Source organism: Pseudorasbora parva, chromosome 13 (genome assembly GCF_024679245.1).
Source record: "Pseudorasbora parva isolate DD20220531a chromosome 13, ASM2467924v1, whole genome shotgun sequence".
NCBI classification, from domain to species: Eukaryota; Metazoa; Chordata; class Actinopteri; order Cypriniformes; family Gobionidae; genus Pseudorasbora; species Pseudorasbora parva.
Window position 1 is genome coordinate 26,093,161 of NC_090184.1, and position 20,233 is coordinate 26,113,393.

Sequence of the window (20,233 nt, forward strand, 5' to 3'; positions counted from 1 at the left end):
ACAGTAAACACGAGTTTGTTGCTGGAGTGACATGCACGTTCCGCGTGCAGTGATTGGTTCGCTGTGCTGCTGCTCACCACTCACGGCCAAACATTCACTGCTAAAATGTGCGACGAAGAGGATCAGCAGCAAAAAAACAAAAAAGGTTTCGTACCAGAAATCATCTTTTTGGGACTATTTCGGCTACAAGAAGGAGAATGTTGACCAAAAAGAGGTACTCTGCATGGAGTGTCAGAAAGTTGTGGCCACAAAACAAGAAAACACCACCAATTTGTCTGATCACTTAAAACGGCACCACAAAGCTCTTTACGACGAATACAAAGCAGGGGTTGACATTAACGCTTGTCAGGGACAAGTTGATTTTTTGAAGGGACAAGTGAAAGACAATTTTACTTGGCCGACGGACAAGAGCCTGATTAAACAAAAAATAACTAGCGAATCACCAAATGCAAGAATGTTTGTGCATTAATTTAGTGTAAGTGGCGATCGATAGGGGATAATAATATATATAATGAACTGACGATAATAAGGTCGCGCTGTTCATGCTCGTGCAGCCTCTTGAGGAGAAATTAAAACACTTGAGCGTTTTCCTGAATACCATCACGACTGAAAATGACACTGATTTCATATGACAGTTCCATACTACTACTATGGCCGTTCATGTCGAGTGCGACGAACTGCTTCCCGTTTAGAGCGTCTCTCTTCCAGAAATGACTTATAGGACTCCTGAGAGTCCCTACGGCCGTTGTTAATTGCTGCACGCCAGTTGGTTCTGTCAAATGCAAGTGCCTCCCAGTTGTCCAGGTTGATGGAGAAGGCCTGAAGATCCCTCTTAATGACGTCTTTGAAACGTAGATGGGGGCGACCACGTTTGCGGGGGGCATTTGCCAGCTCGCCATACAGCAAGATTTTTGGGAGGCGGGTGTCCTTCATTCGATAGATATGCCCAGTCCAACGGAGGTGGCGTTCACAAAGGATGGTGTACAGGTCACTGGAGCCAGTTCTCTCAAGTATGACAGAGTTTGGCACTTGGTCTTTCCAGCATACACCCAGTATGGAGCGGAGGCAGCGAAAATGGAAGGCGTTGAGGCGATGTTCGTGCCTTCTGTAAGTTGTCCATGTCTCACTTGCATATAGCAAGGTGCTAAGTACACATGCATGATATACACGGACTTTGAGGAGCAATGAGAGGTTCTTGTTGTGCCAGACACGCTTGCTCAATTTTCCAAACACCGATGATGCCCTCCCAATGCGCATGTCAAGCTCTGCGTCAAGGTTATTGTTATTTAATACTGTGGAACCCAGGTAGGTGAATTTGTCTACCACAGATAGAGGTATGTTGTTAATGTATACTGTAGGGTTCAGGGTTGCAGGTTGGGCAAGGATAACTGTTTTTTTAAGACTGATCTGCAAACCAAACTCTAGACATGCAGCGGAAAAAGATGAGCAGAGTAGTTGTAGATCTGCCTCTGAGTGGGCAACAAAGGCAGCATCATCAGCATAAAACAGCTCACGTACCAGAACATGGTGCACTTTAGTCTTCGCCCGCAGTCTGGACGGATTGAACAGTTTTTCTGAGCTGCGGGTGTGTAGCAGGATACCCGAGTCATCAGGGAAGGCACGGCGTAGTAGGGCAGAGAAGAAAATTCCAAAAAGGGTAGGAGCAAGGACACATCCCTGCTTTACTCCACACCTTATCTGGAACTCTTCAGAGCAAGTGCCTTCAGACTGTACAGTTGCCTTCATGCCCTCATGAAACTCCGTGATCACCTTCAGTAACTTTGGAGGGCAGCCAAGTCTTTGTAGGATGAGGAAAAGTCCAGATCGACTAACGTAGTCAAAAGCCTTGGTTAAGTCTACAAACACCAAGAACAGAGGTTTATGCTGTTCAATACACTTTTCCTGTAGTTGACGAACACAGCTGAACACCATGTCTGCTACTATGCAATAAACCATAAACCACTATTCCACTAGTTCCATAAACAACTAATTAACATTCACTTAAAGGGGGGGTGAAACACTCAGTTTCAGTCAGTGTCATGTCAATCTTGAGTACCTATAGAGTAGCATTGCATCCTGCATATCTCCGAAAAGTCTTTATTTTTTTTATAATTATATAAGAAAGATGCGCTGTTCCGAGTCTTTCCGAAAAAAGCCGAGCGGGTGGGGGCGTATCGTGTGAGCGGAGCTAAATAATGACGTGTGCGCGCTGCTGCTATTTTGTTGAGTGCGTCGTAAAGCTGTGTCATCCCTAACAGCGGGAAAAAACTTTATTCAAAATAAAAATATGGCTTTTAATCAGATACAGCCATACATCTATGATCCGGAATCAGACCCAGAGGCTGCAGTTGAACAGGAGCAGCAGCAAAAAACGACTAGAGCAGGACGTCTCTATGTGGTACAAGTTATACACTAACTATATAATATGCTTAGCGACTTGTGTTATTTACATATTTATACTTGAATTATATCGTCGTATTTTTGTCTTTGAAGGTGTACATGTGGGAAGTGCAGTTGTGCACGTGTGTGTGTGTTTCCGCGTGGTTTGTGTAGACAATTGTAACGTTAGTAAGCGGACTGGTTTTGCACGGCAGGCTAAGTTAGTGTTTACATAGAAAGACATGGAATAGTAGCGCATTTGAATGAAGAAGCGCGCTTATTTAGTTCAACATATTTCCCCACTCTTTGTGTATTGTTGTTTGGAGTGCTTTTACAATACACAAACATAAAGTTACACATATAGTGGCCAGCTAAACAAATGTACACGCACTACACATCGCATGCTCCATTGATCAATTAACTATACGTGATCATGTTTGGGCTACTTGATGAGCATAGGCAAAAACACAGACATTTGAAGCAGTCTTACTCACAGCCTGCGGTTCTAACGTTGGGACCTTTATCGTTGGGACTGCTCCGTCCTTCAGTATTAGGCGATCGGAAAATCCGGCGTCGAGCTGGGCCTTGTTTATGAAACAGTCGGCACCGAAATGCAGCGAACAGATATAAACATTCGCGCAACTCAGTTGCTGATCTGGAAAAGCAAATTCCATCCACTGTTGCCTTACCGCGGGGTTTTTGGGGAATCTATGCAGGACTGTCTTGGTCTGGCAACCAAAAACGCACTTTTTTGATGTCATTGTTAATTGTGCACATCACCTGTGCAGCGCATCCTACAAGCCAGCGCTTTGATGGGCGTAGCCTGTTGCTTTCGCTCTCTCCCTCTCTCTCTCTCTCACGCTCTTCCGGTAGAATTGTCCGTAAGGCCCATACTAGGAAATTCCGCCCCCATTAACGTCAAGTGGACGCATGATCGCAAAAAACTTGCCGAAACTTATGACTAACCGGAAGTAGTATTTTTGACAAAGAAATACTCCCATCAAACGTCCACCTTAACTTTTGAAACTTTGTCCATGTTTAGTATGGGATTCCATGTCTTTAACAGCTAGTGTAAAAAGATCAGTATGCATGAAACAGCATTTCACCCCCCCTTTAAAGTCACTTACATTTTAGATGCAATATTTTGTGTTTTTGTTCTATTTCAGCAGTAAAAATCATTCACAGCAAACCCTTATGGGTCTCACTCACAGCAACAAGTTACTGAATGATTCAGAGTTTGAATGAATCGTTTGAATGAACGACTCAGTGACTCACTCATTAAGACGGTCACCTGCTGCCACCGGAGGTTTAGTTTCATTTTTACACATAATTTCCAACATTTCTTTTTGTCACTTGTAATGAAGCTTGCTTATTAGTGAAATTATTAATATCATGGATTGGTAATTATTGACTTTAGCGTGGATTGATGGCTCTCAATATCTCAATATATATCTTTGGGGGAAAAACTAATAAACTTAACTAATAAAGTTGTGATTGATCCTTGTAAACTGATGTTCATCTGTATTTCTGCTTTATGTCATGAAATATTCAACAGGTTTTGATTAAATGCAATAAAAGATTAGCTCAAATATAATAATTAATATAGTTTAGGATTGTTTTTGTTAAATACATCATCCTACTTTGTCATGTCCAGTCAACTAGTTTTGTCAACTATGATACTGGTATGTCAATTAAGGTACCATTGTGTTTTTAAAAGAATATATGTATTTTAATGGTTCCCTAATCTCAAAGTAAATATTTAGAAACTGAGTAGCTGTCAAATATATACCTCAGCATAATTTAATCAAGAAAAGTATCATAAATCAAGCAGTTTGGAAAAAATATATACAGACCGGTTACTTCAGTACTTGAAATTTGGGGTTTCAATTGAACAAAATGTGTATTTTCTAAATTAATAGGGTATTTTAATTGAAAAGGTAGGCAAATAGACACATATTCTTCCAAGAGTAATGCTTTTTTAAAATGTCTGCCATTTACTTAAAGTTAAAACTTATAGGTTTTGTCCGTAACATAGTTGACCAAATAATAAGTACATTTCTTGTTTTTAAAACTAAATATCTGAAATCAATTATGCCTGGCAATGACTAAAAACAATATTTCAGGGATGATTTATCAGGGAAGATAATAATATTCTGTAAATAAACAATTATATATTGACCCAGTTCACCATTTCCTGGCTGAAAAACCAGTCACTGCTGTCTGCTGTGTTGTTTAGTTTTGATACAGCAGAGCATTTGTGGTGCATGTGGTCAAAGAATGGAACATTTAGCAAATGTCAGGCCTTGCAGTTGCAAACCAAATAAGCGACTAGGCTACCCCTTGACTTTGAATGACTATCTGTGTGGTCACAATTCATAGCCTAATTTAGTAGGGCTAAATGTTAAAAATCCAATGTTGAATATTAAGAGCATAAATCATCAGTTTGGTGATTCCAGTATTAACAGAATATGGGATTTTGATGGCATAAGTTAGTGCAGGTTCTGCTCTACCTGGTCACAATTGAGCTCACTGGAAAAACTCTGTATTGTTTTTTTTCGCGCATGATCAGTAAAATGTTTTAGAAATGTCATATCTCAGGGTTCCCAAAGTTTAAACCTTTTGAACAAGTATGCATGTTGTTCAAAATTGATAAACATAGGTTTTAACAGACAACGTTATAGAGAGATTGCAGTCAATCCAAGAGCAATCTGCATCAGATTAAATATGTTTTAGAATTATTCCATAAGTGTAACGGAAAACTACTGTTTATTAATGCTGTTTTTTTTAACCCGTTCGTTGCTGTGTCAGGCCAGCATTCCGCGCGTTGCAGTGACGTTCGCATCCGCGAGCGTGACGGGAGTCTGTCTGTGATTGCGCGACTGCCCGGCGCAATAGTGCTATCCTGCATGCTACTCGAGCTGTGGGACACGGTGAGTGAACTGTTAAAGAGCCCCCGAAACACCGCGAGCCGGCACGGACAGTTGCTTACTAGTGCTGTACAGCGATTCCCGGGTTTTGGAGAAAAGTCGCTGAACGAAACCTCGCGTAACGAATATGCTAACGTGCTAGCTTGAGCTAATAATCTCAGTCCGGGTAACTGAGCAGAAATTAACCCACACAGCAGCACCGCTACCCAGTGGAATTCATAGGAAACATCGCTGCGTTTACAGGCCTTTCCTGTAATCAGACGAAAACACATAACATTACTCTCGCCTGTCCTCATATTAACGGTGAAATATTTTATCTTTTCGTGTTATATATGTTACTGCTATGTGCTTGTTCTAAATGTATGTTTATACTGCGTTTTAATGCACATAATGAACTCAGTCTACACACTGGCATGCAAGTCTTGATTCGACAAGTGACCAAAATGATATTACAGCTGTTAGAGTAAAGGAATGTTTCATGCAATCTGGGTCCTACAGCGATAGAAGAGCTGCATTCTGTGCAATGTTACGATTACAAAACAGTCTTGGTGACACTATAATATTATTCAGTCGTCGCGTGGAGACATTGGACATTTCACATCTACACCTGTTGCATTTCTATCTGTATTGTTTATTTGGTGTAATCTGTTTTCAAAGGTATAGGAGCTAGTCTGATAAGACTAGTAGATATTGTTATAATTTACTGATCTGAAGAAAATACGGTGGCACAGTCTGGTTTATGCCTTTGTATTGCTTATTGTGATTCACATTGAATGGTGTAAATAGAAGACATTTGGATATTTTTGAATTCACACAGGGCTTTTCGTTATTTATTATTAGGTATTTCCATAATAGTGCTGTCTGTCGCTTAAGTGTACTTTCTCGGAAGCCAATACACATACGAACCTTCATCTAACATTTATCACGTGCCAGTAACTGAGTTTCTTATTTACAGAACAATATATGATTTTTAGAGGGTATTACACCTGTTTGTAATGTTCATTATGACGTTTGGCATTAAGCCGATAGAGGAAAATAGGTGAACACTTCTTGTGTTTCATGCTGTCTTTAACATTTCTTAATCATAAAAATGTTTTTATTTAGCCTCTTTCTAAATTTAAATACTTCAGGCTGAATGAAATGGTCCATTAACATAGCATCAGTTGAATCTGCATGCAGTAGATAAGTTGTTTATTTGTTCATTTGGATGCATGTGCACCCTTGATTAAAATGGCATTTAAAGTGTGCTCTGAATGATTTCAAACAGCACTGTAAAACATTTTGCTGGGAATGTGCACGGCTGTTAGCCTGACAAGCCAGACCCACATCAAGATGTTTGGTCTGGGAACTCGTTGACAGGGCTCAACTTGAGGGGTGGATAAAAGGTTGTCTTTCAAACTCTCTATGCTTTGAGCTTAGATTAAACTTTAGCTGTAGCCGGTCGGCAACACTCTGAACACATCTTCCCTTGTTAAGAATGACTTCAGTGCCGTTCTTTTCTCAGAGAAAAACTTAACTCCAAGTCTTCACGGCCAAATTCGAAAGACCGCCGTTTGCCAGCTTCTTTATTTTCTCAACTCTGCCGTCATTATGTTAAGCCCGCCCACTGACTCTGTACATGATGTGATTGGCCTGACCAGAGTTTGGTTTTTACAGCTCAGAACTGTATTGAGAGTTGCTAGATGACACTCTCGGCAGATTAGATTTGCCACCACTAGGGTGTGTCTAGATTTCTAGGTTACACGGCTGTAGTTATGGTGCTTTTAAGGAAATTAGTTACAATTTATTAACCCCCTAACTGTCACCGTCCTGCTGGCGGGATGCCTGGCACTCTTTTTTTCAATCGGCTTTTTTCCCTATCATATAGTGCTTTACCACAAATCTGCATAACTAAAGCATGCTAATTAAAGTCGGCATGAAATCGTAGTTGAGATCATGTTTTCTTTTTTACTGTGATGTGAATCTGTGTGAAACGGCATTGTTGGACATGTGAGTGACAGGTTGATGCTGGGGGTTCAGAAATGTCCTACTTCCCGCTTCTGAAGTCGTGATTTGCATGATATGCATTAACATTTTAACTTTACAGGGGGTGTTTATGTCCAATTTTTTTTACTAGGAAACCACTATTTACAATAATTCCAATACCATGTGAAGGCAGCATTCATGTTTTTGATTAAGTTATGAGGGCGCATTAATTTTTTTATTTGTAATGGGTGCGCATAGAACGTTTGTATTAAAGATTTACAAAAATCTAGAAAAAAAAGGTGATGGGGGATGATAGTGGTTTGATAGTATGATTATGAAAAAGTGGTGTAAATATGGTTATCTGGTAACCTCAAGTGTGCTAACCACGTCAGAAAAAAAAGCCTATTGAGTGCTTCAAACTGACATTACACTGACAAGTGATTTGAGTGTGTGTTGTGATTTTAATCTTACAGGCCTCAGCATGCGTGAATATAAGCTTGTCGTCCTGGGCTCTGGAGGTGTAGGGAAGTCTGCATTGGTAAGTTAAGCATTTTTTAAGTGTACACATCATTGTTGTATTATACACCAATAAGGCATTACAGTGAAGTGGTGAAAGAACACTGATTATCTCTTCATCACGGCATGTCATCACACATTGCATCACAGTTTGTTTGCATATGGGGCCACATAGCCGCAGACCAGTCAGGGTGCCCAACAGTGGGCACGTGAGATGTTACTTTGACTTATTACACGGCTCTGTGAAAAACTTGATTCTGATTGGTCAATCGCGCATTCCAGCGGTACGTTATTTCCAGATAACACCCGCTCATACGGGTACTACGAGTTATCTGGACCGGTACTACTTCTGTGCTTAACGCTGGTGCCATCTTGTGGCTTAAACAGCTTCAAGGGAGGTTTCCTTTATAATGTTTTTAATATAGATATTTTTCTTACACAAACGCATCGATTCGAATCAGAAGGCTCTATTAACCCATTTGAGCCGTGTGGAGCACGTTATTTGATGGACAGCTGCATTTTTATGGACTTCAAACACAACTACAACTAGGCTACTGCTTGGATTAACGTTAGCCTGGACTTTTTAAATATAACTCCGATTGTATTTGTCTGAAAGAAGAATGTCATATACACCTATAATGACTTGAGGGTGAGTAAATCATAGGTTTGGTTTCATTTTTGGGTGAACTAACCCTTTCAGCATTCATTTTCAACATTTAGCAGCAATAGATAAAGGCTTAAAGCAGGTTGGAACTGTTTTTCTTCGCGGAAGCTTTGCGTAAGAACTAATAAAATATTTAATCTCAAGACAATATTTTGTGTCTAATAATTATTTATTTGAGAATAGTAGCCGTGTAATAAGCGGGATTGTTTGAATTTACCTCCGCTTCGCGTTGGGGTCCTGATCACTCTGTCGGGGTTTATTCTGCGATAACAACCGGCTGGGTGTACATTATCCCTTACATGTACCAACTATCTAATCATTGTTGGCGACCATGTATTGCCTTTCATGGAAATGGTATTTCCTGGTGGCTGGGGCCTTTTATAGCAGGATAATGTGCCCTGCCACAAAGCAAAAATGGGAATGGTTTGAGGAGCACAACAACAAGTTTTTGGTGTTGACTTGGTCTCTAAAATTTCAGTCCAATCATGCATCTGTTGAATGTGCTGAACAAACAATTCTGATCCATGGAAGTGGATCCTTCGGGGGTCTAGTGGAGTCAGTCCATGCCTCGACAGGTCAGGGCTGTTTTGGCCGCAAACGGGGGACCAACACTATGCCTGATCAATGTCTATGGGCATTTTATATCATTTATAACTTTACATGTTGTGGTTTTCACTCCGGTCAGTATTTATTTGGATTTTGATGATTCTGGTATTTTCTCTCACAGACAGTCCAGTTTGTACAGGGAATATTTGTCGAAAAATATGACCCCACAATAGAAGATTCGTATAGAAAGGTAAGTAACCCTTCTTGGGATAGTTGAAGTGGCATAGCATTAGTAATACTATATGAATATACATTAACACAGTACTTTACACTCTTTTGTTCTCTGTTTTTTTTTAATTTTTTTAGCAAGTTGAGGTTGATGGCCAGCAATGTATGCTAGAGATCTTGGATACTGCAGGCACAGTGAGTTCAATATGATGCATGAACTGTTCCAATTAGTTAATTAGTCTTCTATGCGAACTCAATAGATTATTGATTATTTGCCTACAGGAGCAGTTCACAGCTATGAGGGACCTGTACATGAAGAATGGTCAGGGTTTTGCTCTGGTTTACTCTATCACAGCGCAGTCCACCTTCAACGACCTGCAGGACCTACGAGAGCAGATTTTGAGGGTGAAGGACACAGAGGATGTGAGACATTTTGCATTATAATAAATTATTATAATCATTTGCAGTGCTTGCTTTGGCAAATCATCATGATTTTTATGTTAATATATGTTTTAATATAATTTTTATAAAATCCTTTTTTTGTATGTTATTTAAAGCATGAACCTGACAGCCCAGCTAATGTCAGCTATAGCAAATATTAACCAGCAAAGTCAAAACAAGTGATTTTTACTGAGACAATAAGAGTGCAGAGACATGCATGACATTTTCAAAATCTGCTTTCACACTGGAAACGCTACTTTACCAGATCACACATTTTCTCTATTTAAAGCTCTTTGCTCGTTAGGGGTTTTATAGCATACACAATTTCCGTTCTTTATGCAAATTACATGAACAAATTAAACATGCATATATATATATATATATATATATATATATATATATATATATATATATATATATATATATATATATATATATATATATATATATATATATATATATATACACACACACATACACATACACATACACATACACACACACACGTTTCTAAATATTTTATTTAGAAATAACAATAGAGATACTTTGGAGCATTGTAATGTATTTGTCACTTTTGTTCAATTTACTGTGCCATTTGCTGCATAAAAGTATTAATTACTCACCCTCATGTTCCAAACCCTGACCCCTCCATAGACAGCAATTTAATTACCACTTTCAAGGCCCAGAAAGGCAGTAAAGACATTGTTAAAATAGTCCATGTGACTACAGTGGTTCAACCTTAATTTTATGAAGCAACAAGACTATTTGTGCGCAAAAAACATTATACAACAATTTCTTCTTGCTTGTGTGTCAGTCTCCTATTCAGTTTACATTGGCCAGCTCCTGTGTCAGCATCACACACATGCATCATGGTTCTCACATGAACCGTGTCGGCCAATGGTAGGCTGGCATTCTTCCGTAGTTTTGACGTAACTCGGAAGCAATGCACTGTGTTTACTACATCGACAGCATAGGAGACTTGAGATAGATGTGAAGAAATTGTTGAATAAAGTCATTCTTATTGTTTGTATTTTTGTACTGTATTTGCAATGCTTAAAATTAAGGTTGAACCAACTGGAGTCACATGGAGCATTTTAACAATGTCTTTACTACCTTTCTGGACCTTGAACGTGGTAATAAAATTGCTTTTTATGGAGGGGTCAGAAGGCTCTTGGATTTCATCAAAATATCTTAATTTGTGTTTTGTGTGTAATTTGTGTGTGTAAATTTTAATTTTGGGGTGATCTAACCCTTTAAACTAAATTCAAACACTGCATACACTCATCGGATGTCTCTCTTTTTGGTTCCAGGTGCCAATGATCTTGGTTGGAAATAAGTGTGATTTAGAGGATGAGAGAGTGGTCGGGAAAGAGCAGGGTCAGAATCTTGCTCGTCAGTGGAGTAATTGTGCCTTTCTAGAATCTTCTGCCAAATCAAAGATCAACGTCAATGAGGTAAGTCACAGTTCTCTGCACTTTATCCAAAAAATGTACTTGTACCAAGTACACAAAGACAGTTCTCTAATTTGTGTGTGTGTGTGTCAGATCTTTTATGACCTGGTAAGACAGATAAACAGAAAGACGCCAGTGGAGAAGAAGAGAGCGAAAAAGAAGTCGAACTGCATCCTGCTGTAGCACAACTGCATCACTGCAGCAGCTCTGAGCCAGGTAGTCAATAAGAAATTCATTAGGAATCTGTACATGCTCCTTGCATCATGGACATCTACTAGGGATGCACAATATACCAGTTTTTACATGATTGGGCAGATTTTTTAAAATACATTTTTTGTATCATCACCTTTGCCGTCATTTAACCCTCAAAGATATTTACTATATAAAATGCTGTCCTTGAGTCTCAAACACCACTGCCTCCTACTTCTTATGTAAATCTGGTAAATCAAAAACACCACAGAAAAAAAAGTGCTTACAACATAAACGCAAGCATTGGGGATAATTTATATGCACGCTCCCAACATTTGCATCTGTCGGAATATGTGCAGTACAACTGTACAAGTATAACTGTTTAGAAGAAACTGTTGGTAGGACTTTTTAAAAAACATGATGGATGGTTATTTTCTTATGTGATGTGGAATATCATTCCAGATTTTGGTGTATGTATAAAAAAAAGATTTCTGACCATAGTTATTTTCATATGGAGGGACTGGTATACGTGCCTGTGAAACTGCCAGTGAGACGTACCGGTCTCATATTATATGACGGATGAAGTGCAGCAAGTGTTGAAGAAGTGGCATTTTGAATTTGAAAATAAAATTTAATAGCATGACTATTTATATAGTGTTGAAAAGTCAGAGCGTTTGAACATTTAAGAGCAATGCAATGATGGGACCATTTTGGAAGATTGCTGTGGATCTTAAAAGCTCGTTTATATAATCGTGCTATTGGTTCAGTAATTTCCTTAGTGGTAAGAGACCAGATTGGAAGACAATAAGACATTTTTGAAAGCACAACTGCATGTAGATAAGTTTCAGAAACAGAAAGAGACAGATATGATCTAATCTTGTTATACACAAAAAGTTTCTGATTCAGTTTTTTTGTTAAATTAGAAATATGATCCCGGTATGTAAGATGTGTATCAAGTAACACACCAAGATATTTATAAGTCTTTGTAATGACAAGATCTTGGTTTGCAAAGGTGATAGAGTCCACACAAGAGAAACTTTTTCTAGCTGAATGAAAATACATACATTCAGTTTTTTTTACATTTATGGTCAATGTTTTTTTTCAGATGTTTTGAAGATCAGATGTTAATTTAAAATTTATAACGTCAGGATTTGAGTCAGAGAAAAAAATCACAGTATCATTAGCATACAGTAAGCTTTCTGAGTATTTACACTATAGAGGGAAATCATTCATGTATAAAAGAAAAAGTAGAGGTCCAAGAATACTGCCTTGAGGAACACCCATATCACAGACTAAAGACTGAGATGTTACATGATTGATTTCAACAGCTTGTGACCTGTTTGTCAAAAAAGAATAAAGCATTTTTATCACAGATGAAGACAAATTAAACGAATGAACTTTATTAAGCAAAATCTGATCGTTCACTGTGTCGAAGGCTTTACGAAAGTCAATAAAAACAGCTCCAGTGATATGATATGAGCGTTACGTATTTGTTCAGTAAAAAATAATAATGCTGACATGGTAGATTGCTTGGCGCGGAAACCGTGTTGACAGTTGCTAAGCAAATTATTAATTTCTAAATAAGAGATCAACTGGTTGTGCAAAGTTTTTTCAAGCAACTTCGACATTACTGGAAGTATTGCTATAGGTCTATAATTTGAAACCAGAGTAGAATCGTCAGATTTAAAAATTGGAGTGATTTGTGCTCTTTTCCAGTCAGTAGGAAAGATCGATAGCCTGATGCAAAGGTTGATTAAATGCTGAAAAAGAGGTACAAGGCTATCAGCATGAGTCTTCAAAAATAAAATATTTAAACCATAAATATCGCAAGCATGAGAATTTTTCAATGAACACAATATTCTTATTACCTCATTCTGTGTAATTTCGGAGAATGAAAACTGTTCAGATGTTAAAGTAAGTACAGATGAAAAGGAAGGAGTTGTAAAATTTGTTAACAGATGATACAAAATAATCATTAAAGGCATTTGCAATTTGAATATTAACATTCTTTTTTTTCTCATTTTCGCCAGTGATGACTTTAAGGGTCTGCCATAACGTCTTTGGATTGTTAGCGGATAAAATAATCTGTTGTTGAAAATAGACCACCTTAGCCTTACGCAGTTCAGCAGTACATTTATTTCTAATTTGTATGAAATTATTTTTACTCTCAGATGTTCGACTTTGCCTATAAATTTTAAAAAGAGAGGCCTTCTGTTTAAGGAGTTGTAATATATCAGAATTTATCCATGGTAATTTACGCTGTCTAGACTGAAACTTGCCTACAGTAATATATGTATTCTGTATTTTCTGAAGTTTAGTGTGAAATTGCATTAAGATTTTATCTGGATTTTCCATTTTCATCTCATCGCTCCAATCAATAACACTACATTCCGCATTAAATTGCGGTAATTTTGAAGTTGGTATTCTTGGTACAGAATGAGGAGCCTGGGTTTTTGAGGATTTTAGATTGTCCTGACTGCATAAATGAGAAAATGATCTGAAATAACCGAATCTATAACACCAGACATTGCATATTTTGAAGGCTGATTCGTAACGATAAGATCTAAAATTGAGCTATGTGTTCTGCCAATTCTTGTTGGTTTCTTAATTAATTGATAAAGTCCGAATTTCATTGCAGTGGCTTTTAAAGAATTTGATGAACCATCATTCCAGTCAAGGTTGATATCACCCAGAATTACAAGCTCCTTTGTTGAAACAGGTTTAATTATTTTAGAAAGCTGAAATAAATAAGCACTAACAGTAACATTAGACGGTTTGTAAGTCACAATAATAATAATTGCATGTTGTGGGGTAAAGTGTACTACCAGTTTTAAAGTTTCAGTTTCAGTGTCAGCTTTTAATATTTGGTGTGCATAATTCTGGTTCAGAAAGAGCACTCCACCCCCAGTAGTACGATCTTTACGATACAATTTATAATTTTCTATGGAAAGAAAAGAGGCAGGAATACTAGGAGTTAACCATGATTCAGAAAGTGCCATTACATGTGCCTTTGATTGCGCAAGCATTATTTTAAATTCATCAATTTTAGGAACAAGGCTCCGAATATTTAAGTGGCAGATTTTAAAGCCTCTGGTGCTACCAAGTTGACTTAGAATAATTTGACTGTTTTCTGTGCTTTAATTGTTAAACATCATGCCTTGTTACTACTGTGCAAGCTGGTGGTGGTGGTGTAATGGTGTGGGGGATGTTTTCTTGGCACACTTTAGGCCCCTTAGTGCCAATTTGGCATCGTTTAAATGCCACGGCCTACCTGAGCATTGTTTCTGACCATGTCCATCCCTTTATGACCACCATGTACCCATCCTCTGATGGCTACTTCCAGCAGGTTAATCCACCATGTCACAAACTTGAATCATTTCAAATTGGTTTCTTGAACATGACAATGAGTTCACTGTACTAAAATGGCCCCCACAGTCACCAGGGGTCTCATTTATAAAGCGCGCGTACGCACAAAACAGGGCTGGAAACTAACGTACGACAGTTCCCACGCAAAGGTTGTGATCTATAAAAACAAATTTGACGGGAGAATTTGCGCACCTTTAAGCAAACTTTTAGCCGTGCGTACACATATTCTGCAGACAAAGGGAATTGGCGTCACAGATGGTGAGGTTGTGAACAGAAGTTAGATTGTAGAAAATAAATGTGAGGAACGATTATAAGAATTAATGACATTTAATTTTCACTCCATTTCATATGTTATATCCACATTATCATGAAGATTAAATCCAACAGTGTTATTTGTGCTGATTGTTTTAGGCTATAAACATCTTGTAAAATCAAAACGTAATTCAAAATGTATTAAAAAATAAATACAAATAATAATCAGCACTGCCTTAGTCACATTGGCCCTCATTTATCAAAAGTGCGTACACCAAATTTCCAGCGTACACCTTGCGTACACCCAAACCCACGGTGACTTTGAGATTTATCAATATGGACGTTGGCGTACGGCACGCTCAAATCCTCCGCCAGCTCAGGAGGTGGTGTACGCACGTTTGAGTTAGTGCGAAAATGCGCAGAAAAACAATTCCTAACACCACAAAACGCACTGACAAGATATGCTATATGACCCACTGTTAAAAACCACAACAACAACATTCAGTGTTTATTTTTGTGCAACATGAACGTCAATGTTTAATTTGTGTGACTTTACCAAAGTGTTTGATCTGTAGGCATATGTATTCCTCCAGTCGCGAGCCTGTGCGCTTTATCTGACGTTTCAGGCCCGCGCCTGGCTCAGCAGCTGCGCACGGACTGGGACTAAAATAATTCAGACTGACAAAATAATTAAAATGGCCTTCTTCTTTTAAATAATAATAAAATCAATAAAAACGGCATTTTCTTCTAAATAACAAGCGTCATTAAGAATAATAATCATAATAATAAGAAGAAGAATCTTACAAATTGTCATGTAATTATTAATGTGAATGAATCTTACTCCACATCACATCATCATCACTATTGTACACCCCAATACATGTGCCGTGATACGAAATTAAATGCTAATTGTTTCAAAACGTGCTGTAAAATAATGCATTGTGATGGTAATTTATCATTCAAACAGCTATTTAAACTGCTGGAGTGCGCTTCTCAACCCCCACACTAACAGTAGCTACTCGTAATTTGGGTCCATATTTTGTTTTTGTAGGTGCCTTTAATCCCACACTTTAAACTCCCAAATAAAACAATTTCGGGTTTTTTCCACTTCCCTGGTGATGGTCTCGATGGGCGCATCTCAATCATCTCAATAGTTCAGTAGTCAGAGCACTGATCAGGGAGTCAGCCCGTTGACTTATGTCCTAATCAGTGCCCTGACTAAGTGGACTAAAGAGATGATTGAGCGCGCCCGATCTCCACGTCGGAGAAGTTTCGTTTCTTTGCCGTCTTCTGTTTGTCCATGGCGTAAAATGAGGGCGTGGGGGAGGCGGAGACTTGAATATATAGGGGCGTGTTATTTTCAGCCGCGGGATTTATCAAGGGCAAGTATTGCGTACACCTGAATTGCAGAGGTGCGCACAGTTTCATAAATCAGGCGGTGAGAGGAGTGTAAGCATAATCTTACGCCAACATATACACCCGTTTCTACGCAAGATTGATAAATGAGGGCCATTGTCCACAACGGGAGTGCAGGAGGAGATGCGCGACTACATATCATGCAGAACACAGTGTAAAAACAAAATATTTCCCTTAATGTACATATATCATAAAATGTCAAAGTCTGCAAATACAGTCATGAAGCACAACCGCTACTCATGATCGTTCCTAACTACGGTGTTCATTACAAAACCGTCATGAAGAAGCATGTGTTCAGTTGCTCTTTTCTCACATGTCGCCTTTATTCAAAGTAACAGAAATACACCTTTTCACTTTCTTGGATTAATTAATTTGAGGGTCGCATGCCAGTTTTCCAGGTATATATGTGATTCCACTGTCCTTTACATGCCGATCAGCACTCGAGAGGTGATTTGCATTGACTATTTATGGTTAAAAATAGGCGTGTACAGGGCGGGATATGAGGCTGGTTCACGTACGCACATCTGCGGGTGATCTGTGATTTATAAAGGGAACATTGCTTAGAGATGTGCGTACAGTTTGCGTATGGTTATGCAAGGTTTTATAAATCTGAATTTTTGCCATATGCAATTTTTAGCTTTTTGGCACACGTAAACTTTTAGTAGGGATCCTATGCACAGTTTTATAAATGAGGCCCCAGATCTCAACCCAATAGAGCATCTTTTGGATGTGGTGGAACGGGAGCTTCATGCCCTGGATGTGCATCCCACAAATCTCCATCAACTGCAAGATGCTATCCTATCAGTATGGGCCAACATTTCTAAAGAATGCTTTCAGCACCTTGTTGAATCAATGCCACGTAGAATTTAGGCAGTTCTAAAGGCAAAAGGGGGTCAAACACAGTGTTCCTAATAATCCTTTAGGTGAGTGCATTTTTATTACCATAGAACAAGCCATTTCTGTCTACATACACCCTTACAGTAGTCACCATTTTGTGCCTCAATGTTTTACAGTAGCCCTAAACAACAACAAAAAATGCTCTAAAGAGAGCTTGCAACTCTCTGCTGTCTCAGATAACATATTTTTGTCCTGTTTTGGCCACCGTAGCTTCTTTATGTTCTTTGAGCCCTGCATGGGCCTCAAATCTAGGCCCTACCCTGATCCGGGTCCTAGTCTGGCTCGTGTCCGACAGCTTATCAAAAATCTTGGCCGGAGTCCGACTGGAACCTGTGTTTAAAAAAAACAAACACACTTTTGCAGCTATTAAAATAGTTCAGTTTTGTTTTAATATCAAAGTAGTTATATTTTATGGAGGAACAACCCTGCAGAAATTAAAAATAAATGAATAAATAAATAAATATGTCCATATGTAAATGAATAAAAAGATAAATAGATAAATGTGATAATAGGAAAATAAATAACAGAATAAACGACTTGATAAAATATGATGAATTTTTTATCAAAATACATTTTGTATTATCTGTCACTTAATTTATGTTCTGCTTTTATAAATTATATTTATTATATAAAATTATATATTTTTAAATTTTTTACTTTTATTTATTTGTTATATTTATTTATTTATTTATGCATTCTTTTTTTAAAAACATTTATTTATCCCCACGTGTATTTATTTTTACATTTATTGATTGATTAATTAATTTATTTGAACTTTTCTGAGTGCAACATAGAAATGAGGGTGATGAGGGCGGTCCTTGTGTAGCTTCAGCACATCATTGGTTGAGAGCCCACCACAGTCTATGGAGCTTACGCACAGAATCGTCCGGCACAGACCATCTGAGCTAAGCGACAGAAGAGAGTTATCAGTAAATGACGGTCGGATAGTTCTTTCACAGACACCAAACAACTTATCAATGTTTCCAGCAGGTTGACCCAAAAGCACAGCACTGAAGTCATTCTTAAAAAAGGAAGATTTGTTCTGAGATTTGCCGACTAGATACGGTGTCATGACAAATCCTGTCCGCCTGTGAAATCTGGTCTGCTTAGGACCCCAGAGCGATTCTATTGGCTGAAATAACTTTTAATGGGTAATCTGTTCAGAGCCTGATTACAATTCTTACAAAATCTCTTTTTGATTTTGGTTGTTTTAATTGTGTTAAGAGTCTTTAAGGTCTTGCAAATCATATGTTTCATATACTAGTAGTATATAACTGAAGCTATACTTGCTTATATAAGATATATGAGCATATCTCGTATATAATATATTTATTTTGTGCACCTGTTCTGTATATTATTAGTTTTTATTATTATTTATTATTTACATTGTAGGTATGTTGCTATGTCATGATTTTGTATTGGTATCATTTACAACATGTTATTTCTCCCATTATAGCAATCAATTACATATTTCAAATAAATGTTGTTTTTGTGTGTGTGTGTGTGTGTGTACTTAGTATGGCAATGAATTCATAGTTTATTTTTAACAATTGCTTGTCCAGAACCATGTATAACAGCTTTTGATCAGGCATTTAAAACAGCTACCAAGTTGGGTCCTATAAGCGGACACGATAAACAGCTACCAAGTTGGGTCCTATAAGCGGACACGATAAACAGCTACCAAGTTGGGTCCTATAAGCGGACACGTTTTCACAGGCTTACAGGATTTGTCATGACAACGGCAAAAATCTAATCTGTCAACTAGCTCCGCTTCACCTTTGTTGCTCTGGTTGGTTGTAGCCCTATCGCGTGCAGAGGGAATTTGAAAGACAACTGTTTATCCCATCCCATTGATGAATTTTTTTCTTCTCTTTCTTTTTCAGATCGCCGAAATGAAGAACTGTTGCCCAGCTGGCCAACATTCCAGTTCCTCTCTACAGTTATTGGCCAAACAATAAGGCCGACCACAACAGACTCCTCAACTAAAACACAGACTTGACAACAAAAGAGAGAAGCAGCCTCTGCCTTTACTTCCAGAACAGTCTTGAAAATGTTCTTCCCCCTCTGCTCTTTGCTTACTGTTTTTTTTCTGAAGGAGATTCCACAATGAGGATCTGTGACTGGAGCAAAAGCTCTGTCTGTGATGTGGCATGGGGGGTTAGACAGTCTGGGAGAGGGTTCAGGACTTTCTTTATGCCTATAGAAAGAACGGGGACATTTCAAAACATGTTCATGTTTATAAAATGATCAGAATTGTTTTTCCCCATCATGTTTGGACTTTGAATAATCATTTGTACAGAAAAGCTGTGTCCTTCATTCATCACAACATTTCTCCTGAGTGTCATTTCTTTTCATCTAAAGAAATTGTGGAAAATTAAAAAATGTTCTTTTTTCTTTAGGGTGGTATGGTTGAAATAACAAGAACTTTGGGTCTGTCTATCTTTAAGATAAAGATATATTGTAGCCACTACATTTTTTTCCACAATCAAAATTACAAAATTTTTACAGCTTTTAAACATAATTAAATGTTAGTATATTTTCTTCCCTTTATTTTCTTGGTGGTATTTTGCTGTAGGCTGTAGCTCAGCCTGGGATAAATATCAACCGTTTTGTGCCTGAGCAGGAGAAGGATGAAATCAGATCTATAATGCAGAGATGACTTCTCCTCCAATAACCGCTAAACCAATAATCAATAGTCAGTCCTTGACACTTAATTTGCCAAGTTAAATCAGTCTTGATGTGTCAAATATTTCATTCTAGGTTTTTTTTTTTTTTGTTCTGCTCCATGGTTTAGTTGAGCATTTCAAGCAAAGTGTCTGGCTGGCTTTTGATTTGTTTTTAAAGTAATGTGTGCTTTGATTTTTTTTTGACATTGATTTAAATAAATGTATTTCATATTGATGTGGTGTTTATGTGCATTTATAGATTGCCATTCCTCACTATCATAGACCATTGGAGATACGTTTTTGTAGTTTTTCAGTGTGGCTCACTTTATG

General features: G+C 38.0%; 1 protein-coding gene across 2 annotated transcripts; it reads left to right on the forward strand.

Annotated features, from left to right (window-relative positions):
* Positions 1-5,187: 5,187 nt before the first annotated feature.
* rap1aa (RAP1A, member of RAS oncogene family a) lies at positions 5,188-20,136 on the forward strand. Of its 2 annotated transcripts, none has more exons than XM_067413638.1 (8): positions 5,188-5,309; positions 7,745-7,809; positions 9,179-9,247; positions 9,364-9,420; positions 9,508-9,648; positions 10,977-11,120; positions 11,211-11,333; positions 19,121-20,136. In XM_067413638.1, the coding sequence occupies exons 2-7, from the start codon at positions 7,753-7,755 to the stop codon at positions 11,298-11,300; spliced, it is 558 nt and encodes a 185-aa protein (XP_067269739.1). In that variant the 5' UTR covers positions 5,188-5,309; positions 7,745-7,752; the 3' UTR covers positions 11,301-11,333; positions 19,121-20,136. The 2 variants fall into 2 exon arrangements, with proteins under 2 accessions (XP_067269739.1, XP_067269740.1); XM_067413639.1 differs by lacking the exon at positions 5,188-5,309 and adding an exon at positions 5,326-5,609.
* Positions 20,137-20,233: the final 97 nt, after the last annotated feature.